This window comes from Eulemur rufifrons, chromosome 5 (assembly GCF_041146395.1).
Source record: "Eulemur rufifrons isolate Redbay chromosome 5, OSU_ERuf_1, whole genome shotgun sequence".
Taxonomy (NCBI): domain Eukaryota; kingdom Metazoa; phylum Chordata; class Mammalia; order Primates; family Lemuridae; genus Eulemur; species Eulemur rufifrons.
This window is the reverse complement of record NC_090987.1, coordinates 30,165,706-30,190,777: the sequence shown is the minus strand read 5'-3', so window position 1 is coordinate 30,190,777 and position 25,072 is coordinate 30,165,706. Positions and strand designations below refer to the sequence as shown.

General features: G+C 50.5%; 1 protein-coding gene across 3 annotated transcripts in view; it reads left to right on the top strand.

The window, feature by feature from the left end:
* The first annotated feature begins 2,277 nt into the window (after positions 1 to 2,277).
* FHOD3 (formin homology 2 domain containing 3) overlaps positions 2,278 to 25,072 on the top strand; it is a 428,111-nt gene continuing 405,316 nt past the window's right edge. For 2 of the 3 annotated variants that reach the window (XM_069468095.1, XM_069468094.1), the window contains exon 1: positions 2,278 to 2,542. In XM_069468095.1, coding sequence (XP_069324196.1) covers positions 2,378 to 2,542 — 165 coding nt within the window. In that variant the 5' untranslated portion in view covers positions 2,278 to 2,377. The remainder of the gene's footprint in view (positions 2,543 to 25,072) is intronic. The other variant, XM_069468093.1, reaches the window with a different exon arrangement.

Below are 25,072 nucleotides of genomic sequence, written 5' to 3'. Positions count from 1 at the left end.
AAGACATAAGCCAGGGAGCTAAAGTGAGAGGCGGGCTTCATAAAAATGTAGCTAAAGATGTAGTCTCAGCTACTTGGGAGGCTGAGGCAGGAGGAACGCTTGAACCCAGGTGTTTGAGGTTGCAGTGAGCTATGATCACAACACTGCACTCCACTCTGGGCAAGAGAGTAAGACCCTGTCTCTAAAATAAAAGAAAGAAATTGCAGGGCCTCTTGTTAAAAAAGTATTAAGAATTTCAAGACAGCAACAGAGCATTAAACAAGTTTGGGGCCCTTTAAGTGCACAGCCCTGTATGCCTGCACAGGTTGTACACCCGGAAGCTGTCCCTGATTCTCAGGATAAGGAGCTCAGGGACGAAGGAAGAAGGGGCTGGATCAGAGACAGCCTGGTCCAAGAGCAGGTGGGAAGGCAGGGACCCAGGGTCCAGGTGGAGATAGAGCCTGGACAGGAAGAAACACAGGACTTTGATCATCTCCTGAGATGGGGGGAATAGAGGATGGAGAGGAGATGGAAGATGGAGATGAAGGACAAAGAGGAGGGGGTGCTGGAAGTTCATGCTAGATGAACTTCTTCCAGTTCATGCTGCAGAAATTTTCTTTATTGAATAATCCATGGGTGGAGGAAAGTGGCAGAGATGTGCAGCAGCATGAGGGGAGTCAGAGGCCACACTGAGCAGTGCTAGGGGCCACTGAGGGGTCCGCTATCAGCATGCACGCCCCAGAGGGAGCAGGGGCAAGCAAGGTGCCCAAAGTGCAGGTGAGGCTGAGGGAGGGGTGTGGCCATGAGACCCCTGAGTTGATGAGCTGGAAGCCAAGTTGGGACAGCGATGAGAGGTGGGGTGGCCAAGATTGGAGGGTGCTGTCATTCAGGAGCGAGGTGGACATGAAAGTGAAAGTATTAAAAGAGTAGAATTTGTGGTTTTAGTAGTCTGGCCACCAGGAGATGGTGAAGCAGGTGTAGGGCCAGTCTAAAGAACTCACTCAAAAAGTTAAGTGGCAAAGTAAGGAGAGCCAGAAGTTCTGCTGGAATGAGCAGAGGCGTCGTGGAATTATTATTATTTTAAAACCAGGCATAAATGTGCACGTGGCAGGGAAAGAGAGCAGGAGAGGGAAAGGTTAAAGATGCTGGAGAGGCTGCCAAGTATGGGATAAGGGTTTCTCCTCCCTTGAAACCAGAGGAAAGGGAGACAGACGCTTATAGAGCTGCCTTGTGGAGACTCGGTGTTGAAGAGAGATTGGGTATTATCAGCGCAACCTACATGGGGTGGGGGGAAGGAACCCGGAACTCCGCAGTGGCCCGGGAATTGGGAGAACCGTGAATTCTCATTGGAAACGAAGGGGGTCGCCCGTGAGCAGCGAGGAGAGCGGCGGGAGGCGGCGCCGAATCCCGCTGCTCCTGCCTGGCCGAGGCGAGGCGGGCTGGCTGCAAACCTCCCTCCAGGTCCCTGGGTTACAAGGGGATCCCTGGCTTTCCACAGCACCCCCGCAATTCAGAGACTTCCCCGGAAGCGCTCCTGCCCCCGGGCCAAACAAGGTCCAGCTAGGGCTTTTGGAGATCTAACTGGGGAGGGAGGCCGTGGTGATGCAGAGGTTTCGCTAACACCCGCCGGGTGCCCCTAGGGCCAGGCCCGACGCTGGAGTCCCGGAGCGGAGCCTCTCAGCCCCCACGCCTCTCCCCTGGCGCCCCCTAGGCTTGTGCCTTGAGAAGAGCAGCCTAGGTTCTCCGGCTGCCCCTCCTCTTTCTTAGCTCTCTTCACCCCAAGGGAAACCTCCCCGTAGCCCTCGCCTGTGGTCCTGGTCTCTGCCACCACCCCTCTTGCTGCCGGGGGTCGGTTCCCTAGTCTCCCGGTGCCAGCGGACGTATTCCGAATCCGGGCAGCAGGAGCGGGCCGCCACAACCTTCTGGAAAGGGTTAAGCCCTCTCCAGGTGGGGAAGAAGCCGGAGGGCGGCCCTGTCTCCCCATCCCCCGCAACCCGGTCCCCCGGGCTCCGAGGGGTGCAGCTCGGCCCGGGACCGCGGGGCGCACGTGCAGTCGATTCTGCTCGCCCGTGGTCCCCGCCCCGCCGCCGGCCTTTGGCGTACGGCTGCGGATGCCACGCGAGCCGTTCTCCCTCTCCCTTTCCCGGCGGTGGGTCCCGTGGGTCGCGGCAGCCCAGCCGGGTGCCGGGGACACGGAGGAGGGGAGGAGCCGGAGGTAGAGGGGAAGGAGGGGACCTCCGGCCCCGCCCCCGCCCCGCCCCCCCGCGGCCGGAGCCCCGGCTGCAGCCGGGCGCGCAGGATCCTGCGAGCCCGCGAGCCAGCGAGCAGCGGCTGCGGCCACCCCTGCGCGTAGCGATCGGGGCGTCCCGGCCCGCGCTCCCCGCGGCAGGGATGCATCATGGCCACGCTGGCTTGCCGGGTGCAGTTCTTGGACGACACGGACCCTTTCAACAGCACCAACTTCCCCGAGCCCAGCCGGCCACCGCTGTTCACGTTCCGCGAGGACCTCGCGCTCGGTACCCAGCTGGCCGGGGTCCATCGGCTGCTGCGGGCGCCGCACAAGGTACGGCCCTGCGGGGTGGCCGGGTCCCCGGGACGCAGCCCCTGCCTCGAGGCGCTCAGGGGTAGGGGCGCCGTGGGCGGGGGCGCCTTGGGCGGGCGCGCCGCGGGCTGGCTTGGATGGGCGAGGCCCCGGGGGACAAGCGCCCCAAAGTAGGACCCCCTCCCCGTTAGGTTGAGGGACCCCGGGTACCCGCTGGCTGGCGCGGGACCCTCCTGGGCGGGCGGGAAGGACAGCCAGAGCCGGGGGCGGGCGCGGCCGAGCAGGTGCCGCGCCGGCCGGAGGCGGGATGGAGAAGGTTCTCCAGCGCCGCGCCGTTAGCTCGGCTGGGTGGGCGGGGTGGGGATCAGACGCCGGCACCGAGCTGGGCGCAGAAAGAACCCGGGTCCCGTGGGATCGGATTCCTCGGAGGAGATCTCTGAGCGACGCCGGGGACAAAATCTCTCTCAGGCCTCTGGGGCCGCTGCAGGCGGCCGCGCGACCCTCGCGACAAAGCTAGCTTCCCGGGGACACCTCCCCCTCCCCTAGAGGGGCACCGCAGAGGACGCAGACCGCGCACTGTGATAGCGCGCGGAGTATCCCCTTTTTCTTCTGAGAAGCAGGTGGCCTTGGGAACCTTAAGGAGCAGTCGCCGTGGGAGGAGGGGCGGGGGCGCGGAGGGGCGGTGCTTTCACAAAGCCTCAGCCTGGTAGCCCGAAATGAGTGTCCCCTGGGAAGAATGGCTTCTCAGTCCACCCGTTAGAGAGGGTGTCTTTTTTTTTTTTTTTTAAACCCTTTTCAAGAGGACAGGCGTCTTGCAAAGTATTTGTTGTAAAGAGCTGGGCATTGAAAGCTAATCATTTAGTTACCAAGGAAAACCCTTCCTCCCACTTAAACAGATTGAATGCGGCTTGGAGAATTAACTCACCAGTATATTTTCTGCTTAGGGTTTATATCAAAGCTTGGGGATGATTTATTTCTTGAATATCAACATTGATATATATTTGGAAGAAATAACCCTGGATGCCTAAGGGAACAAAATTGACTTAAAAAAATGCTTCAGATTTCTGTATGATGTTCACCTGCTTTGGAAGTAGAGGAGGAGGTTGTAGTGTGTGGAAACTGGTGGACTTGGGCAGTGGTGTTTTTCCTTCTCTCTTCGTAGATCAGTGCTCCCGCCTGCTTAATTAGTAACTGTTTTTCAGGAATAAGGAATGGGGCAGCTCTCTCCCATTCTCTCCATGTTGGTGCAGGATGGATACAGTCACTGGACACGGAAACCCTTCTGGCCATAAAAGCGTGTTTGATTGGGAGATAGAGGGACAAAATGCTGTATTATGGATTCAGCTTATCAGAATCACTTTTGGAAATTATTTGGTTCTTCTCAATTAGTGGATTCAGTCAAAAAGTTTTCAAAGGGTTTCTTCTACATCATGATTATTCGAATACATTCATTATGGTCTCTGATTACAGTGATCTTTTGTTGAAACCACCGAAGACTCATAATTGTGGCCCTGTGACCTTGAAGTGGTTTCCTTGGATTTCAAACCCTATATACATGGGCTGACCTTTCAAGCTGGGAGCTGAAGTATGTTTTTATGTTTCCATGGAATAGCCCCATAGTTTTTGGTGCAGTGTTCCTGGTCTGGTGGGAGGAAATCCTGAGTCTCCAGCGCTGTCCCCTCCTCCCTGCCCCCACCTAGAAGCCACAGCACAGCAGTTGTACTGGCCCACAGAACTTCCCAAGGTGTCCTTTGTGGAATGAACAGAACCAGAAGATGTCCTATAGGGACCCTGACCCTTGTCTTGAGGACAAGCCAGCCTCAGTCTCAGAATCTTTTGCCTGAAGACGCCTGCAGTATATTCAGATGTCTGACTTTACTTTTTCCATCTAGAACAGAGTCAGTGGCTAACTCTATTAACCCTTACAGGGTTTCTGTAAGGCAGGGGTCAGGGCATTTATGTGCTTAGGTACACATTCATATTGTTCAGATGGTAGTTAATTTCTGGCAAAGAATTGTAAAATTGGATGATCCACCTATGATAGAAAGAGCTAGTGAGTTTGGAGTACTTGGCACGTAGCGTGTGTTCCATGGGGACTCTCAATGCATGATATCATTTAATAGTACATGGCACCACGAAGTAGAGGTTTTTATTATCTCTATTTTAGAGATGAGGATATTGAGGCAGGCCGGGCGAGGTGGCTCATGCCTGTAATCCTAGCTCTCTGGGAGGCTGAGGCGGGAGGATCACTCGAGGTCAGGAGTTCGAGACCAGCCTGAGCAAGAGCAAGACCCCGTCTCTACTAAAAATAGAAAGAAATTAGCTGGACAACTAAAAATATATATAGAAAAAATTAGCCAGGCATGGTGGTACATGCCTGTAGTCCCAGCTACTTGGGAGGCTGAGGCAGGAGGATTGCTTGAGCCCAGGAGTTTGAGCTAGGCTGATGCCACAGCACTCTAGCCCAGGCAAAAAAAAAAAAAAGGAAATTGAGGCAGAGTGATTAAATAACCAATTTTTCTGCTAGAAGTGGGGCGCTGAGATTCAAAGCAGGCCTGTGTGACTAGAGACATCAGTGCTGTTCCGTTCCCTGTGGCAGAAGCCGTGCCTTCTGGGGCCTCTGTTCCATTACCTTGGGGAGTTCATCCTATCACCTTCCAGGGCCAAGCACATTTTGGCCCTGGGGCAGGTGAATGTTACAAGCATGAGTAAGAGCCTTGAGGCAGAACTCCTGGCCTGGTAGAGTTCCTGGTCAGAAGTGGAAACATTGTTACCAACCCTGCTGTGAATTAGCTCATGGTGAGGGAATGTATCTTCCCAGGGCCCTGCCACTGGTAAGGCTTCCTGGGCCACAGGGAATGCTTCTCCCAGGTCCCGTGGAGCCTGGCTTTGGTAAGAGGGGTGTTCTTTGTGGGGAGGGTGTTCTGGGTGGTAGAAAGAAGGGAGAAGCATGAGCATGGGACATGCAGACATTCTCAGAGGTCTCCACTGTCCTGCACGTCTAAGTCCCTGGGGAAGTCAGCTTTTGATTGAAGTAGATCACACGTATAGAAAAGTGTACAGGGCATCATGTGCCGCTGGATGAATTTTCACGAAGGGAACACACCTGTGTAACGAGCCCTGAGCAGGCTCCTCAGACGGTCCAGATTTTAAAAGTTCCCCTGGGGATTCTACTGTTCTGGGAACCTTTGAACTCGACAGTCTCTCAGGCCTTGCCTGGGTGAAACATGAATCTGGACATCCTTTCTTAACCTTATGATATATTAATTTAGCTCATGTCTGCTGGTTCCATTGGAACTTGTTCATTTAACAAAACTATTGTCTTGGGCAAAAACAATAAATCGTGTTTATTGTACTTCATCTCATCTTTCTACAGTAGTTCCAGTGAGGATAATTAAATGAATCATTAGTCTGATAACACAAAGGTCAGAACAGGTGCCATATTCTCAGCGGGGAGGTGTTCGTTTATATGTTTTGGCTGGACTAAGTGAGGACTTTGTGTTTTCAAATGCTGCATAACTGGGTGTTTATTTCTGGCTTAATATTTTTAAAGAAAAATTATAATTATAGGACCTCTAATTTAGAAAAAAACATGCAGTAGAATTATTAGAAGTTTAGAACAAAACTATACAGTAGAATTAGTAGAATCATAGGCCTTTTAAAGCTTAAAATGTGTTTGGGTTGATTGACACTAAGGGCATTTACATATCTAAGGATTCCTTTATCTCTTTGATAGACAAAACTGGAATTGTAGAATATTTTGACAAAAAAAGTGATGACTAGCTGACATGTGAAAATGGCAGCTATGACTTAATAATTTAAGTCAAGAAGTGTTTTGTTGCCTGCTGTGGACTGGGCAGAGTGGAGTTATGACAACTACTGTGTCCTGGGCATTTGCCTGCACCAAGGAGCATCCTGGACATGCATCACCTCACCAAGCCCACAATGGTCTTGGGGCCAGGGCTCTGTGGTACTGATTCTGTTGCGTCTCACAGCAGGAGAGACCAAGATTGGAAGGAAGTCCCCTGGTCACATGAGTGAGAAGTTCCTGAGTTGGCATTTGACAGCAGGTGTAAGCTCTTAAGCACTCCACTTTCGTGTCTTGAATGTTCTCCTTCTAGGCAGCCTGTCCGCGTTCCAGGGTGCGTCCACTCATTGGATTAGCCTTGAGTGTATCATGTTCATTCCTTTCTCACTACCCTTGTCTTTGTAATTATCTTGCTGCCTCAGCCATCCCATCTGTAAAACAACTGATTGCAGTGAGGCCTAGATCCTTGCTATGCTAGATGTGGGCAGGGCATCACCTGGGCTCTTGTTGGAAAGATGCACTCTCAGGCTTCCCCCCTGCTGAGTCAGAACATGCATTTTACCAAGATGTCCTGATGATTCCTGTGCACACTACGGTCTGAACAGCATGGGTCACAGGTGATTTAGGTTGGGCTTTCAGTACACGGGGCTTCTCGCTGTCTCTCCTGTTCACCGAAAACTTCCTTGAGGGTGAAGACCTAGCTGTCCAGTTCTCCATTGTTCCCCTTGAACCTGAGCAGTGCTAAGACAGGGTGTGCACTAAGGTGATTGATTGGTGTTAGTTTTAGAACACAAATCCACTGGTATTATTGCACTAATGAATTTCCACCTTAATCCTCTTAAGGGACACATCTGTTTGCTACATTACATTAAGATTTTTAAAAGATGAGATCATTAGTAAACTTGGCAAGTGCGTTGTGTGATAGCATTTGAGGACACCACTGTTTAAGAATGTTGTATGAACTGCTAAGAGCATCTCCGTGTAAGCAGAGTTGAATTTGACTCCACTGTAATTAGCTCAGTTGGTTGGAGCCTCGCTATTGAGATCAGGATCATGGGATTGAACTCTTTATGGGTCAGTTGGCTTTGTTTCATGCATGGCCACAGACCGCGTCGGTAACCCAGCCAGACATCCAGCAGGTGCTATCATGGCTCCTCGCAAGGATCTGGGTTAGAACAGACTGGCAGCCATCTTTGGGAAGGAAGGGGCTACTATGTGATGAGCTTGTGCTGGGCACTGCACTGTAGGCCTCCATGTGTAACTTCATTTATCCCACCAACTCTGGCAGGCAGACAGATGAGGAATTCCCAGTTAACAGATGAGGAAACTAAGACACAGGGAGATTACGCAGGTTGCCTGAGGCCACACTGCTTTTAAGTGAAGGAGCTGAGATTTAAGGTCAAGTCTTTTTTTACTCCAAAGCCTGTAGCCAACTGTTTCCCATTATTAGAAAAATGAGCAGAGCACATGGTCTCTGTACTGGTGGGGTTGGGTGGGGTTGACTGTATCGACTTTGCACACGGCTGCCTGTCACAGGGCTGTGATTTAAACGGTTGTGCTCTGGTAAGTCCTTCCAGGGCTGATGCTCTGTGAGTCTGTGCCTTTTGTCCTCGGAGTCCAACATGAGCCCCTCTGGAAAGCAGCAGGACTGCCATTGCCCTCCCCCTCTGGACTCTGAATTGTTAGCTCTTAATGGTGGCAGCTTTAAAACTGATTAACATGCTGAGGCCAATTTAGGAACACCCCTCCCCCACCTCCTTTCTTCCCATGGATTATTTCTCTCTAAAGGTGAAAGTTTTGAACACATGGGAACTTTTCCCTGTTCAGATGGAGGACAATCATCTGCTCCTGGCAACCTCCACACCTCATCTCCTGGTGACACTCCTGCTGCCTGTGGCTGGCTTAGTGGCATAGCCAGAGTCTTGGGTTTGTCAGTGCCTGCTCCTTTATATAGAGACAGACTTTTTTGGTGTGGGGGAAAGCGGGGGACTGTTTCTGGTCCTTGAAACAGTCTTCCCCATAGCTTAACGGGGAAAATTAAGTTACAAGTAGTGTTAAGCCTCGCCACAGGGATGTAATCAGCAAAATCCAGATTGTGGGAAATGATAGTTTCTCTGACAAATAGTAAAGAAAAAAGAGATGGAAGGAACCTTAGATGAAATGAGATTTAAGAGATCTATCAACCAGTGGCAATGTGTGGCTCTAACTGCCTGTTCATTCAAACACATTGTAAATAAATATTTTAAATCACTGGGGAAAGGTGAGCAGTGACTGATATTTGATAGTAAAAATTATTAATTTTAAAGTGTGATAATAGTATCGTGGTTATGTTTCAATAAGAGTTTATATCTTTCAGAGATACATACTGAAATATTTACAGATGAAATTATATGATGTCTGAAATTTGCTTCCAGATGATCCAGGATGAGGAACGAGTAGGTGGATCAGTGGACAGATGGAACAAGACAGACCAGGAGTTAGAGCTGGTTATGGGAACGTGGAGAGGGCTCATGATACTACTTTCTATACTTTTGCATATGTTGAAATTTTTTAATACAGGAGCTGAAACAATTAGGTTACGATTCCAAGGTTCCCTTTGGGATCAGAGCTCTTTCATTAAGCCTCACTGTGTGTTCTGAGCTTGTTTGCTGTGGCTGAAATGGCAACCCAGTGAATTTTGTGTCATGCCTCCATTGATATTTTTTCTTCCTTCCCTGATGGCTGCATTCTCCTTGGGATCTTCGAAAAACAATTGTAGGACACCAGTCTTTTTGTGTTCAGGGTGTCTTTCTAGGCTCAGTCAATTCCCATGACGAAGTAAGCAATCAGTTACTAAACTGACAGTTTATGTAACTGATTGGTAAAGTAGAGATATTAAACCTGTGGCCTCAGTGTATGCCCCTATAGTTTTGCTAAGGCTATGATAATGATACAAATATAAAGGCACCTGGTTTCCCAGTGGCTATTGAAGCCCGTGGCATGCCCGCATAGCCACAGGAGGGGCCAGCCGGATTCCCAATGAGCCAGCTCTGCCTCCACCTTCAGTCTAGCTCAAAAGCAGTTCTCAGTTTAAGGTGAATGGCAGTGATGTTACAATGTATATGAAAATGTAAGTTGATCATATACCTTTACACTTTCCGATTACAATCAACTTTGATTTTCTATGGGCAGATTAATTTATTGTGGATTAACTATTAAAGAGGGGAGAAGATAGATGATTTTTGAAAAAAAAAAATGACTGTAAGTCAGCAAAAATATATACCCAGAAGTTTCTCTATTTTTAGAGAGGCGTAGTAACAAATGGAATCTACATTGTATCTGTTTACAAACTGGGAGCATGGCTCCTCTTTACCAGCTTTGTAGTCTAGAAATTAAAATGTTAGACTCGGAGGAAAAATGTTTAATGTTAGAAAATAAGTGTTAAAAGTTTTGATCAAGTTGAGAAGAGGGAAAATGTTAAACAATTTGCGGTTCAATATAGAGCAGTATTCCTAGATTGGGCAAAAAAAGAAACAAGTTAGTTTCTCATTGAATATTTTGAGCACTCTTGAAAAAGAGAAAACCAAGAAGGAAGCTCCTTTGGCGTTGACATAGCTACCCTGCCTCCGTAGGCGCTGACTTTTATAGCAGGGAATAAAATGCCAGGGTCTTATCCAGAGTATGTGGGACGAACCCAAGATTGTTTTAAGTTCTCAGAATAGAAGATAACACAGGCATCTTCTGACTGGTTCATCAGAGCCAAAGAGTGGCTTGGGGTTTATAGCAAACAACTCGATGGGCAGAGGCTACTAGCTTGCATGGCTATTACAGACGCTGACAAGTGGGCGACTCCCAGCAGTGAGTCCTGGCAAGAGAGGATGAGGAGGAGGGTCCTTCTGGCCAAATCAGGGTTACACACAGCCTGCAGCCCCACAGAAGCAGATACAAATGACTTGTTATATCCCTTTAGCGCTTGTTTTGTTTTATCTATGATTTGAGGTCACCTTCTCCAGCTCTCTTCCCATTATAATTATTACTCCAGCGTCAGTGGAAACATCCCTCACAGCTCATGAAAATGAATATGTGGTGAGCCAGCGCCGAGACCGCTGGTTTACACAATGCTTTCCCCCTCCTATTTTTGCAGTGTTATTAAATGAAAGCAAAATTTAATATCGTTAAGGGTGCTGCACCCTGGCAACCCAGATTTTAACCCCTGTGGACAATTAGGAGGAGACTTCTTTCTGGGAGTTGTTGCTGTGGCCCTCTGGCTTCGTCACGCACGTGCCTGCAGCTCGAAGGTGCTGGAGCCCCAGAAAAGCGGCCGTCAGAGGGGAAGTTTGCGGTGTCCAAGTCGTGGGGAGCAAGGAGGGCGAGGGGCACACTCCTCAGTGCTGCTTCTGAGCCACGTCACTCCCGCAGCCTCACGGTGTGTTTCTGGGCTCTCTGCTCCACAGTGTGTCTGTATGTTCTTGTGCTAACACTGCACCGTCTTACTGTAGTTTACGGTGAGTCTTGATGTCTGGTGGGGTGGAGGCTTCTTGCTTGTCTTCGAATGTAGCCATTAATAGAAAAAGGAGGAATGGTTAGAGAGAACCAGATATCATCCATTCAGTGATTTTAATGTGAAGGAACTGGCTAAGCAACAAGCCTGTAGGACCAGCCAAAGAGGAAAGAGACATTTTAAAAATGAGGGGTCAGGTCATGTCACTTCCCTGCTCCAAACCTCCCTTAACCTTCCTGTCATTCAGGGTGAACTCCAAAGTCCTTGAACGGCTGGTCCACTGCTCCCTGAGGGCAGAGTTTTTAATTTGTTTTTTTATTTTTTAACCTGTTTTGTTTACCGATATAGCCCAAGAGCCTAGAACAGTGCCTGGTACATAATACGTGTACAGCGAATATCTGTTGAGTGATTGAATTATCTTGATTTAGAGTTGGAGGGGAGGAAGAATGGTCTGCTCATCTAAGCTGTCTCCTTGCAGAAGTCCCTTCTGTAAAGCCTCGGATTGGGAGAACCTTCTGGTTGCTGCCTGTCTTCAAGTGCAGACTTCCCCATTTTTGAACTTAAATTGTCAGAATTTCTCTGACATTCCTCCAATCTCTCCATTCCTCCATAATTTTTACTTGGATAGATGGGTCCTCATATCCCCACAGATGGAGATGGACATGGGCCTGGACAATTAATTGGTTGACTGTGTCCAACAGGATGGAAATAGGATGGATAAGACAGAAGAACCATGACCCCAGAGTTTGGTAATAGAGTGACCTATGACCTACGACCTGCAGATAGTGCCTAGAGGAGGTTGCTGCAAATATCAAACCTGTTACCTTCCCTTGTGGTGGCAGAAGTAAAAAGCTGGTTTATTTCCATGTGAAAGCTGAGTAATATGGACTGATTTTATTACGCCGATCAATGTGTGTCTGTTGATGTGTATGTATCTCGTACCCTAAAGCATCTTCACACTGTATTCCATGTAGCTGTGAACTTAAACAGCGTGTGTGGAATCAGGATGACATCGCTGGGGAGAGGTCACCCCTGACAAAGCTATCCTAGTAAGGGAAAGACTAAGAGGCAAAGATTCCACCTTTGCACGACAGCAGCTGTTCCCATCACAGAAGGGGCATGTGTGTAAATTTGGAGACTACAAAAAAGCACAGTGAAGAAATACAAATCACTTTTCTCACTGCCCAAAGGGAACCACTCTTAACACTTTTGTGTCTTGCCAGAATTTTAATATCTATTCATATTAAAACATGACATAATAGCTGAATACTTTCCCAAGTCATTAAATATTGTGAAGTACTTCATCTTTAATGACAGCTTGGTAATCCAGTCTGTGCATACACCACGATGCCTGTAACCATTGTTCCCAGGTCCCGCGAGGGAAAGTGCTCTGTCTTCTTCAATGTTTAATTTGTCCTATACTTGGTACTTAATAAATATTCATTAAACGACTCATTGGATATTTAGGTAGTTGCCAATAAGGAAAATACAGATAATGCTGAAATATATACACTTGCAAGAAATAAATCTTTGTTCTCATACCTGATTATTTCCTTATGATGAATTTCTAAATGTGTAATTACTGAGTTGAAGGGTAAAGAATTTTATCCTGGATGAGAGCAGTTTCCCCCACTTTAAGCACTGGAGGTGGTTGGAAAGATGGTCTCTAAATTAGCGTAGGGCTGGGGAAGAGCTGGGCTGTGTTATGAAGCCCGGCTCCAGCCTAGTTCCTTTCTGTTTTTGGACAGCTGATGTCACCCCTGAGAGTGACATTTGAACTCTGGGAATACCACCAGGTGGTATTCAGAGATGATTGTTAACCCCCTGAATAAATCATGTGTATGTATGCCATCGCTTCTCTCTATTTCGAAGGACAACAACCATACTAGGCACTCCTGGCATCCCCCCCCCCCGCCCCCCGATCCACCCAGGCTGTGTACCGGGCACCCTCCACCCCAGGGTGCTCTGGCTCTTACTGCATCCTGTGGCTGTGTCTCCCCTCCAGGTGTAAAGCCCTAGTAGCAAGAAGCTCATTAACTCACCTTTCATTTCAGAGTTCCTAGGACACTGCCCGTAACATAATAAATCCTAATAAATATTTTTTGAATATTTGCAAGAACACTAAGGGGGAAAAAGTACAGTGTGTGTTTATATACAAGATGATTGCAACAACGGAAAAGTGTGGGGTAGACCTTAACCTTCAAAAGCTTATGTGCTCAGACCTTTGTCAGATCCCCTATCTGTGGGCAGGATTTGTATGTGTTTTAACTCCCGGACACACGTACATCACAGGTGAGTGTGGTAGAACCAACTCCTCAATGTATCAAACACTTGTTTCTAGCTTTCTCCATACTGGGTCCTCTCTAGGGCCCCAGACAGGAAGGTATAAGCTTGCAAGGAAGTCTTGAGTTGGCAAGAGAAGGCACACTGTCCTGGGTGGGTGGCACACTGTCCTGGGTGGGCGTGGGCATGGGCATGCCTGGGGGCTCTCTTGGGTGGGGGTAGCAAGTCTCCCCCGATGGAGGGAGACCCAGGCCAGACTTGAGGCCCTGCTGTCTGAGACGGGGAAGCACCGCCTTGTGAGCCAGGTATTCCTCGCTTGCCTCTTACCTGAGTCCTGTTCCACGTCCCTGCTGGTGCTGAGCGGTGGGGAGGGAGAAGAGCCTTGTGAGCTTGTGTGAGGGGCAGGGTCCCTGAGGCCAGTGTGGCTGAGGGGGCTGCAGCAGCTGTGATTAGTGGGAAATTCCAAGAGGAAAGTGGATCTGGGGAGACAAGAGTGGTGGCTGCAGAGTCCAGCGGGCCTTCCTCCCGCACATGGGAATTCTGCCTCTTGCCAATGGAGGAGGCGCTGGGGGGGATTTTATTTCAGGGGATGGCACTTACCTTAGAGGGATGCATTACTCCTTCTTGTGTCACATCATAGCTTCGGGCTGCAGGAGTGCTCAGGCTGGCTCCTGCTCGCGGCTTCCGTCCATCAGTAGGACCTGGGCGGCCAGTGCCTGGAGGTGGCAGAGGTTGTCCAGTCTTCTTGGAGCTCCTCCATCGAAGCTCAGCAGCGCATGTGTCTGGGAGCCAGGAGAGGAGAGCTGTTGGGCAGTCCTGTCCAGAACAATAGTCAAGGATATGAGTGGTTTTTTGTTCCCAGAACTGGGTGCATTTTTGTGGACAGTGATTCATTACTGAATATGCCAGTAATAGAACCACAGCGTGTCTGTGCAGTTTACACGGCACTGGGACATAGGTTAGCCTGCCTGATCCTCACACAACCCTGAAAAGGGGCGAAATGCGGCATGTGGGCCTCTGTCTCAAAGATGAGAAGAGTAAAATCAGGTTGGTTCATGACAAATGTGTGGGAACAGCCCCTCACGGGGTGGAAAGATGAACTTGGCACTCAGCTTCTGTGCTTCGGGCCCCAGCTCCCTCTGACGAGGGCTCCCTGTCTCAGTCTGCTGGGGATAAGCCCGAAGAATGTATGTTGACTCCCCGAGAAGGGTGTAGAGTGAATGCCACCAGGGAAACATTTATGCTCAGTTTTTATGACATGAAATGGAATGAGTGGTGATGATTCCAGTGGTGATTATTTTTACACGGGCTGGGGAGTGGAGCTTGGCTAAGTGGGCAGCTTTACTTATGACATTGCCACGCTCCCAAGAACATGAAAATTAGTTCCTTTATAATGGTTAGAGAAGTAAGTCACAAACACAATGGAAAGTGAAGTAAAAACTGGAGGCAGCATGTGACTGATGTCCAAGTGCGATATAGACAGGCAGGGCTATGGAAGTGCCAGGCTTAGGAGAAACCCACGTGGACTGCCTGGCCTGGAGGGACAGGGAGGGAAGGGCGCTCTGCAGGGGAGCTGCAGACAGAGCCTGGGGGCCAGGATCAGGCTCCACAGCTCTGGGCAGGCGAGCAGAGACCCCTGGGAAAGGGTGATCCACAGAGTGGGCTTTGGGGCTGGGCCGGGGAGCTGGGGCTGTTGTCAGTGAGCACAAAGCCAAATCCAAAGTCACGTCTGTTCCATGTAATAGAAACGTGACGGAAAAGGAAGGGAAGAGGAGACAAGGACAGAAAGATGGACAGAAAATAATTAGAGAGAAAAGTGAAAGCAAATGGGGAGAAGAAGACAGGAGATACATGGGCAGTCACTGCAAGACCACCTCCGAAGGCAGCGTGGGAGGAGGGAGGAGGCGGGATGAGCCGCAGGATGGGCCTGGCGGGGAGGGCAGGGACCCTGCGAATTCCTGGTGAGCTGATTATTCTAGTGTTAGTCAGTGTGGGCTTACACTGTGACCCTTTCCAGGAGCTTCCCCTCCTTCCTCCCCTTCATCATCGTTTATGGAGTGTCTGCTTGGTGTGGACCTGGCCCAGCAGAGTGACAGAAATAAGTAAAACCAAGGTCGGCAGAATGGTGGCGGGCTCCAGCCCAGCCCATGCATTCCGTGCCCCTTGTGAAACCGCAGGACAGTAGCGCCTCCCCCAGGGGCTGCGGTGGACCACGGGCTGTTCCCCAGCTCACAACCCTTCTCCGTGGCTGTGCCATCAGACCTCTCCCCTCCCGCTTCCGCGTCCCCACCACGGTGTGCCCACTCCCAGCGCGGGGTCCTCACCGTTGACTGCAGATACGAAGCAGGCCCCCGCCTGCCCATCTGCCTGCACCCACGTGCCCTGCCCGCCAACAAGGGCAGTGTGTCCCTTCTCCTGGCCACACCAGCCCCTTTCCGCTGTCTTTACCGCACCTTCCCTCTGGGGTCTTTCCTGTAGCATTCAGGTGGGCTAAAGCCTCTTCCGTGCAGAAAACCCTGCTCCCCAGCCCGGGCCCAGCCCTCTTTCTTCTGCTCTTCACTGCCCTCCCCCCTCCCCCAGCCTGTTAGACCTTGTCTGAGCCCCACTGTCTTACCGCACTCTCCCTCCTGTCCATTCTGGCACCCGTCCCCACCGCTGTGTGACACTGCTCTTGCTAAGGGGCTTGTCTTTAAGTCTAGCAGACACTTTTCCATCCTTGTGTCTCATTCGGTCTCACAGCAGCGCTTGCTGTTTCTGAGCGTTGCCCCTGAGGACCTCACGCCCTTCTAAGTCTGGGGGGTGACGTCCACCTGCCTTCTCCATCCCTGCTCCCTCCTGCGCCTTCCTCAGGCTTCTGTCCCACGACCACATCTTTTCCTCCTCTTCCTGGGTGGTTCCAGGGCTTTCTATTGTCACCTTAGCTCATGTCCCTGGCCCAGCTCCCCCTCTGGGCCCTGAGGCCGATTTCTAGCTGCCCCTTGGACAGCTCCTCTTGGACGTCCTGCAGGCGGAGAGCACTCTGTGTCCAGATCCAGTCTTGTCATCTGTCTCCGTGAGTTTCCCAGAGAACCTGTCCCTGACTCTCACCTGCTTTGTCAGTCCCCACATTCTGTCAGTCCCCACATTCTGCTGCCTTTTGGAGTCCACCTGCTTCTCTCTCCATTTGTGTGTAGTTTTTGGCATCTAGAAAGTTCTCAATAAATGTTTATTGAATGAATGAAAAATGAGATAATATTTGAGGAAGTGTCGGTCACATGGGGATTGCTCAAGACAGATGGGTGCCTATATTAGTTATCTATGGCTGTGAATAAATCACTCCAAAATGTGGTGGCTTCAAACAATTATTTTTTATTATCTCTCATGGTTTCCTCAGGCCAGGAATTTGGGAGCAGCTCACCGAGTGGTTCTAGCTCAGGGTCTCTCAGGAGGCTGCAGCCAGATGGTGGCTGGGCCCGAGGTCATCTCAAGAAGCTTCCTCGATCCTCGGTCTGGTGCCTGGGCTGGGAACATGCAAACAGCAGGGCACTCCTTGGGCCTCTCTCTTTCTTTGTCTTTCAGAGGTCTCTCTAGCGCGGTGGCTCCACGTAGCTGGGCTTCTCATATGGGAGCTCAGGGCTCCACAGAGAGAGGGCAGGTAGGTGCCTTGTCACCTTTTCTAACCATTGTTCTTACCGTGCTCTACTCGCTAGAAGTCAGTCACCAAGGCTGACCCTCATTCAAGGGCAGGGGAATTAGACATCATTGTTTTATGGGAGGAATGTCAAAGAATTTGTGAATCTTTTTTTTTTTTTTTTTTTTTTTTGTTGAGACAGAGTCTCACTTTGTTGCCCAGGCTAGAGTGAGTGCCGTGGCATCAGCTTTAGCTCACAGCAACCTCAGACTCCTGGGCTTAAGCGATCCTACTGCCTCAGCCTCCCGAGTAGCTGGGACTACAGGCATGCGCCACCATGCCCGGCTAATTTTTTGTATATATATATTTTAGTTGTCCATATAATTTCTTTCTATTTTTAGTAGAGACGGGGTCTCGCTCTTGCTCAGGCTGGTCTCGAACTCCTGACCTCGAGTGATCCACCCGCCTCGGCCTCCCAGAGTGCTAGGATTACAGGCGTGAGCCACCGCGCCCGGCCCGAATTTGTGAATCTTAAAAGAAATTTGTATATGGTAATATTCACTTTTATTTTTGGTGTATAGTCCTATGACTTTTAACACATGCATAGGTTCTTATAACCACCACCACTAACAGTATCCAGAACAATTTCAGCAACCTAAATAATTCCCTAGGACTACTCTTCTGTAGTCACACCTGCTCCTCACCCTTGATCGCTAGAGGCCACTGATCTGTTCTCTTTCCCTACGGTTTTGCTTTTTCCAGTGCCGTGTCAATAAAATCATTTAGTACGTAGCCTTTTGAGACTGACGTCTCACTCTGCGTAATGCCTTTGAAATCCATCTGCGTTACTGGGTTTATCAATAGTGCATTCCTTTTAATTGCTGAGTCGTGTTCCATGGTGTGGATGTCCTAGTTTGTTTATCCATTCATTCACTGAAGGACATTGGGTGGTTCCTGGTTTTTGGTGATTATGAATAAAGCTTTTCTAAACATTTGTTTAGGGATTTCGTGTGAACATAAGTTTTCATTTTTCTATGGTAAATACCTAGGTTGCTTTTGGGCAGAGAATTACCTGGCTCTCTCCTTAGCAGGACGGTTAGGAGGTTTTTTTCATTCAGCAAATTATCCTTTGTTGGAAGAATCTGCTACTCCAGTCTTTGAACTTCAGAGTATAAGCACGTTTTAAACACTGCCCATAAAAAGGACCATTCAATTAGAAATCATTGTTTGTGGTTATTTGACTGTTCTTGATTCTTAAGCCTCCCGAGGCCCCTTTGTGGATGAATCATGAGGCGAGGGCCTGGTGTTCCCCGGTGGCCTTGTCCCCCTGAGGCCACCCACAGCTGGTCAGTACCCTCATCCCACAGGGACAGTGCCTGGGACAGAGCTGTGCTGCGTGGGATCGTTTCTCAAACCCCACAGAGCACAGATCACTAGAAATTCTATCGATTGGCAAAATGTAGTGAATAAATGAAGCAGCAGGCAGCACTGGAGAAATGAGGGTATGAAAGATGCACTGTGATCATCGTGCATAGAGATAGTCTGAGCAGTAACAGGAGATGTGGCCGGAGGGATGTGGCTTTAGAGAAAGAAGCAGCAGGAACGATGGGAGGGGGCAAAATATTTATAAAGTTCAGAGGCTAGAATATTAGAGGTCCGGTTTTTGAATGAGTTTTACCTTTTCCTTACTGAGGCAAAGCTAAGGGTTCTGAGCTTGCCAAGGCCACCAGGTGGCCCCCAGGGGAGCCCCCCTTTGCAGGGCTCCTTGCACATTCCATGTGTGCATGGCCCAGTGAAACTCAGCCCCGGAACTGCCCGGAATGCAAAACCAAAGCCCACCTTTCAGCTCCATTTCTCTTCTTCTGTCTCCTTGTCTGGGGATCCCAACTTTCCTTAGGATACTAGAGTGCGTGCATTAGGTCGAGGGTTTAAGTGGGAGAGTTCCGTGTGGTTCTCCAAGAGCCTTTAAAAACCGAGGATGTCAGCACATGCATTCTCGAGGAACACACCAGGAAGTTAAATGTGCAATCGTGCCTGACCTCTGCACACGTCTTTCACTGACTCTGCGTATCTGTAGTTCTGGCTCCATGTCAGGTTCTCTGCAGAGCACTTGGAAATCGAAGAAGAATAAAGCAAGGGCCCTGTTGCCAGGAAGTCATAGGCCGTGATGATGTCAGGCTGGCCTGATCTCTTAACCTAATCTTCTAATAGGTGTCACTTCATTTCTATGAAAAATGCACTCAGAGTTCCAAATAGTTGAGTCATAATGAACTTTTGAATGCCACCTGTGTGTAAATTGGGGATTGTACTTTTTTTTTTTTTTTTGCAGGAAGTTGTGACTGGCTTGTATTGTGTTGAGTTTCACTAGACCCTTTGGTTTGCGGGAAGAAATTTAGGATGGTGCCCTCAGTCTCTCTCCATTTCCAGACCTTTCCTGACAGCCTGCTTCCTTGACCACCCAAGAGCTCAGGATTCCAGATCTGCTACCTGTGACTAGTCTTTTCCCTCTGATATGACGTCCTGCCCCTGAACCTCTTGGTTCTCTTGTTCACCCAGTGTGCAGAATCTTCCACTGGGTTCCCTTTTAGATGAAGATGGGGGTTAGGTGGGGGATGGGGAGCTCTGGTGCATCCTGAGATTTTGAACTTTGCTTGTAACATTAGAGTTTGTGAACAACCCTTTGGTCAAAGGCCTGGCCTCATGTCAGCAGCGAGGGAGGGCTTAGATCAAAGCCCCCACCAGTTCCTGTGGTAGTCTGCCCTGCGGCAGCCCTGGAGGGAGGACTCCTGATCTGCGGTGTCCCCATGAACCCCAGCAGTGACAAGTGCTCAGGCAGACTCCCCATCAGGTCTATTGTCAGCCCTGACTTTTGAAAACATAATCTTTTCTTCCTGATTGGGTGTCTCCGTCTGCCCCCTTGGTGAGCTGTCCCCAGTGTCATAATCTGGGTCACAAAGTGGCAGCTCTGTTGCTGCTGCATGTAAACCGTTCTGTGGCTGAGACAGCCATGAGTAAGACCAGAGCTAATCCTCCAGGAGGGGGAAGAGGAAAGGAGGGGCCGCCCCAGGCCCCAGGCCTGAGGTTTCTTTGTGTCTCAGGGCTCTGGTATCTTTAAGCTTCTTTTCTTCCCCCACTCTCTTGGAGAGCTATTGCTCTCATTTAAAAAAAAAAAAAAGCTCCTCAGCCTGCCTGGTCTCTAAAGCAGAACACTTCAGCCCCATTAAATTAACATATGCAGTTCTGCAAAGTCTAAACAGTTTAAATTTCATTGTTCTGGGCAGTGTTTGTCTGGGGACTGAGTCTGCCAAAGCAGAAGAAATCTGCAAAGGGACAAAGAGAAGTTTTGCCCCCTGTGCATCCAGGACTGTGCTTTGCTTCTGCCTTCTTGGGCATGTGGGGAGAAAACGGGACTCCTCAAGGGGGTTCTACCACACTTCATTTGTTCCCCAGCAAAAGGAGGTTGTTCAAATTCTACTGCATGTGTCACCGGGGCTAAAAGTCCCTCAGATGGAGAGAGGGTCAGCTCTTTGGCCTGACGAGCTGTCTGTATGTATTCCAAAGCGTAGTTTGGTCCTATTGATCATTATTGATTGAAGGGCTTTAGGTGTCATTAGGGTTTTGCATAATCTGTTTACATAAGACCTAGTGTAATTAATCAGTGGCTTGAGGACAGAACCCAGGAGGCAAACTACACTAGCTTAGCCCAATGCCCGTCATTCTGCAGCCCTTTTATTTTTAGGGTATGGGCTTCACTTTTTTAGGTTGGGTTCCTGGTTTGTCCCTCTGGGATCAATAACTGACAATGTGAGGAGACACAGTGTGACAGTGCTCCTGAGCCTGAGTCGTTAGCTGTGCTGTTCATTTATCTGTTCATGCAACACTTTTGTCTTGAGCACGTGCTATGTGCTAGACTCTTTTAAGCACTGGAGAAACAACAGTGAATAAAACAGCTGGGAGAGATGCAAGAGAGGTGGTAAATAAAGCAAATTAGCAAGTCATATGGCATGTGGGGAGGTGACCACCGCCCATCTCCCTTGGTCACCTTTTGTGACCACTGCCCATCTCATCTGCAGGATGAGAAAACCAGGCCACACCTCCAGTGTTCCTTTCTTCCAGCTCTTGCCTAGATTTCCTTATGAATTTTTTACATTACTTCATAAGAAAATTCAGTAGTCTTTCTTATTTGCAGATATTTATTCTTTTTTTTTTTTTTTTTTTTTTGAGACAGAGTCTCACTCTGTTGCCCAGGCTAGAGTGAGTGCCGTGGCATCAGCCTAGCTCACAGCAACCTCAAACTCCTGAGCTCAAGCGATCCTCCTGTCTCAGCCTCCCGAGTAGCTGGGACTACAGGCATGCGCCACCATGCCCGGCTAATTTTTTCTATATATATTTTTAGCTGTCCATATAATTTCTTTCTATTTTTAGTAGAGATGGGGTCTCGCTCTTGCTCAGGCTGGTCTCGAACTCCTGAGCTCAAACGATCTGCCCACCTCGGCCTCCCAGAGTGCTAGGATTACAGGCGTGAGCCACCGCGCCCAGCCAAGATATTTATTCTTAATAAGAACACAGAAGTGCTTCCAACAGTGTGGTTCTGCATTGTTCTTTTTGGTGACAGTGATTGCGTCTGTCCAGGTGCACGGTGGGATGTGGTGTCCATCCGGGATGTGGCCAAGGCCAGTCCTTGCTACCGGGGACTTGCTGAGCCCAGTGCTCCCACGAGTGGGCCTTGGGAAGGTGCTCAGGTAGACAGAGACGTGGGGCCTTGTCTCCATGGTGCGTACGGGGCTGAGAGGCCAGGGAAGGAGGGACCTGGTGCTTCTCAGGAAGCAGCTCAGCTTGCACGGCTTCTGGATACTGGGGCCGTGGAATAATTTCTCTCTTTTCCTCTCCTCGTTCAGAGCTTTCTGAATATGGGACTGCTGCTAGTGTTCATTAATATGCATAGCGCTTTTGGAATATATAGAACTGTTGGTTTCCCCTCAGTTTAAGTCCAGCAGTTAGTGAGTACCCACCCAACATCAGTCACTGGGCCAGGTGCAGGGGTGTGAGGGCGAGCAAGTAGCAGACATGCCTTTGGGGCACTTGCAGTAGGCTGCTTGGGGGACTCCCTGGTGCCCAGTGGCAGTGCCCAGGGCTGCAAGGCCTTCGTGCGAGGTGCCGTGCATCTGCAGAGCCGAGCGGTGCGTATGCGGGGAGGGGCAGCTTCCCACCCACAGAGGAGAGGACTTGCTTTTCTGACTCCTGTCCCGTGAGCCACGAGGCAGGTCATGGAGCTGCAGGGGATGGATGCCCCCTCCACTTGGAATGCCAGAGAGATGGCAAAGGCTTGCTGTCCATGCGACAGCGGCCAGAGGCAGAGCCACCTGCCTCTAGGGCACTACCTCTTAGTAGCTTTTGAGTGTGAACGTGTGAGCTTGCTGGATGTGGTTTGGGTGGCTGGCAGACAGGATCCAGTGTGAGTGTGGCTCCTGCCATTCCCCTTTCTTGCTGAGGAACCGGGTGCGAGCCTTTGAGGGAGAGGGTGGCATGAGGATGGTGGCAGAAATTAGGGTGGAGGGAAGACTGTGAGCAGGTGCCAAGTCCTGAGATCAGGTGTGTGGAGGAATGGCAGAGCCGGATGGCACGGCTTTTGAAGGTGAAAGGGCAGCAGGTGGCCTGGAGATGGCCCCTGCTATGTGGCCCTGTTGTGTGCTGGGCCAGGAGAACCGCTGCCTGCTCTTGAGAGAGTTACTGGGGAGGGACATCCTTGGGGACTCTCCAGGAGGACAGTAAATCACGCCTGGTTTCTTCACTGCTGAGTCTCAGATGAGGCCCCAGCTGGGGGAGGGATGGGTGGAGGGCAGACCCGTCTTGCAGTGGGGGACGGGGGGTTGGAGGGGGCAGACACATCTTGCAGCTGGGGGAGGGATGGGCGGAGGGGTGGGCAGGAGCAGGTGCACCAGTAGGGAGCTGGAGCTGTCCTGGAGCCTGCGGACCCTAAAGGAAGAGCAGGTTTGGGGGCTAGGGGTGGAAGATTCAGTGTGGGCACAGTGAGTGGAGCTGCAGGCTGTAGCCAGTTACTCTGGTGCTGCTTGTTACCTGCGTCTGGAACCCAGGTGCCTCCGTGGCATTCTTAGCCTCAGTGACCTGGCAGCGTCCCTTCAGTCCAGTCTTGTCCCTTCCTGCTCTCTGCCTTGGTTGCTCACATTCCTGGCTGCTTCGTGCTCACTTGCTTTGGCTTCTGCCTTCCCTCAGTCCCCTCCTCCCTCCTTCTCCTGGCGGGGTCATCCTCATCTTTACAGCCCTGGCATTAATTCGCTCACCCATTCATTCCACGGACACTTATTGCTGCTTGTTAAGTGCCAGGTGTGGCTGCAGGGTGCTGCCACCTACCCCCCACCCCCAGGCTGGTGGGTGCTCCTTTGGTTTCCTCTTCAGTGCGCATAATGGCTCAAAAACAGGCTTCGGATCCCACGGACACGCTTCCACTCTCTCTGTGCTTCAGTTTCTGCACCTGTGAAGTGGCGATGGTAATGCCTTCCTGAGAGGGCGGTTGCCAGCCTGGCATGTCTGGAAAGCACGTAGGCGGTGCGTGGCCCACTCCTCTCCCTCGTGTTATCTCAGGGTGGGAGTTCTCTGCCTGGGCCCCGGTTCCCCTGTGAGCGGCAGACTGATGTGGTTGGGTGGCCTTGAAAAGGGGTAGTATTTAGTCAAGTCTGGAAAGAAGAGGTGAGTTTAGGTGGGTAGAAAAGGGAGGAGGAGGTTAGAGGCTTGGGGAGCGGGTGTGAGGTGAGCAGAGGCTGGTTTGGGAAGGGCCTTGGGGGGCAGGCCCAGGTGCCTGGCCTTGGTGAGCAGGATGCGCCCATCCGTAATGAGCAGACCTGGGGTCAAGTTCCAGGGCTTTCAAGCAAACTGAGAAATGCAGCCAGTGTCTTTTGAGATCTAGTGTGAGCTAAATATCCTGGGAGATATGAAACACAGTAAGTATCTGCCATTACTCATAATCCAGGAAGACCATTAACCCGGAGATAACGACCCTGTGTGATGTATGTTATGACTGAGGAGTAAAAGTGTCTTGGGGGCAATAATTTCAGCACCCTCGGAATACTCCCCCGAGACAGTGGCTGCTGGATATCTCCGGGCTGGGACACCAGGCTGGGTGGGGAGCTGAGGGGCGGGAGTGGCCTTGGTGGTGGGACCCATGAAGCAGGCACTGCGGCTGGTGGCCAAGGGGAGTCCCCTGTGGCTGGGAGCAAGTGTTTCACTTCACCTGACCATGAGGAGACTCTGGGGGGTGGGAAGGGGCGGGTAGGGCAGCCTGATGTGACCCCCCAAACCAGCAAGGCCTCCCCTCGGGATCTGTAGTCTTCCCTCGCATATACTTCCATCCGGTGCGGTCTTGTAGAGAAGAAAGTGTCGTCTTTGCCATGGTGTTAAGTGCAGGAGTTTGACAGTGCACCCATTGGTGGCCTTTGCGTTCCAAATTTCCCGTAACACCCGCCCCACATCCTGCTGCTGACTCCCCACTGTTGTGGCCTTGGCAGATTGTGCCCAGGAGAGAACCATGCTGAGCTGAGTCGAGAAGCCAAAGGTGGTCTGGTGAGAAGGGCTTTGCTTCGGATCGGATCGTGTAGCCAAAGGCCTAAGTAATTTGATATTCACCGCCCTCCACAGGCTGAATTCAGCCTGCTGCCTTCCATGCCCTGCTCCCTGACACATGAGCCGGCTGCGCTCTGTGCCCCACACCGGTGCTCAGCTATCCCCCTGCCACCGCGCTCTCCCCACTTCCCGGGCTGGCTCTGGCAGGGCAGCCTCCGTGGAGGCTGCTGTGCTGCCCCTGGGCAGAGGTAGCCCTCCTCCTCCTCGCCCTCCTGGTGATGGTCTCCGCTGCTCTCAGGTTCTCCTTCCTTTTAGGCTCTGATAACACGTGTGAGTCCCTTCTCCCTTGGGAGAGGAGGAAGCTCGTCGGATAGGATCCCACTCTGCCATCTTCGCACCCCCCAAAACGCTTCCTGCTGCCCACTGCACACTTTCTCAGCCATTTCCTTTCTTTTTCTTTTTCCTTTTTTGCTTCAGATTTATAGTCTTAGAGTTTTTTGATGAGTTCTCCATCCTGGTTCTAGGTTTCTGGTGTGTGCTTCCAAAAGTGACCTGAAGATTAAATCTGTAAAGGTCTGTTCCACCTCAGATATGATTCTTTATATGGTACTGCCTAGTCTCTGAGGCACCCCTCCCCCCAAAGATGCCCCTAGCCATTTTACTCCATAAGGGGAGACCCCTGGCAGTCTCGGGAAGCTGATTCTGGAACATTGTGTCCTAGCGTATTCCCAAAGCGGCACATTATTAGTAAAGGAAGTTTTGGGGATGCATGAGATAACTTGGTTTCAGGCA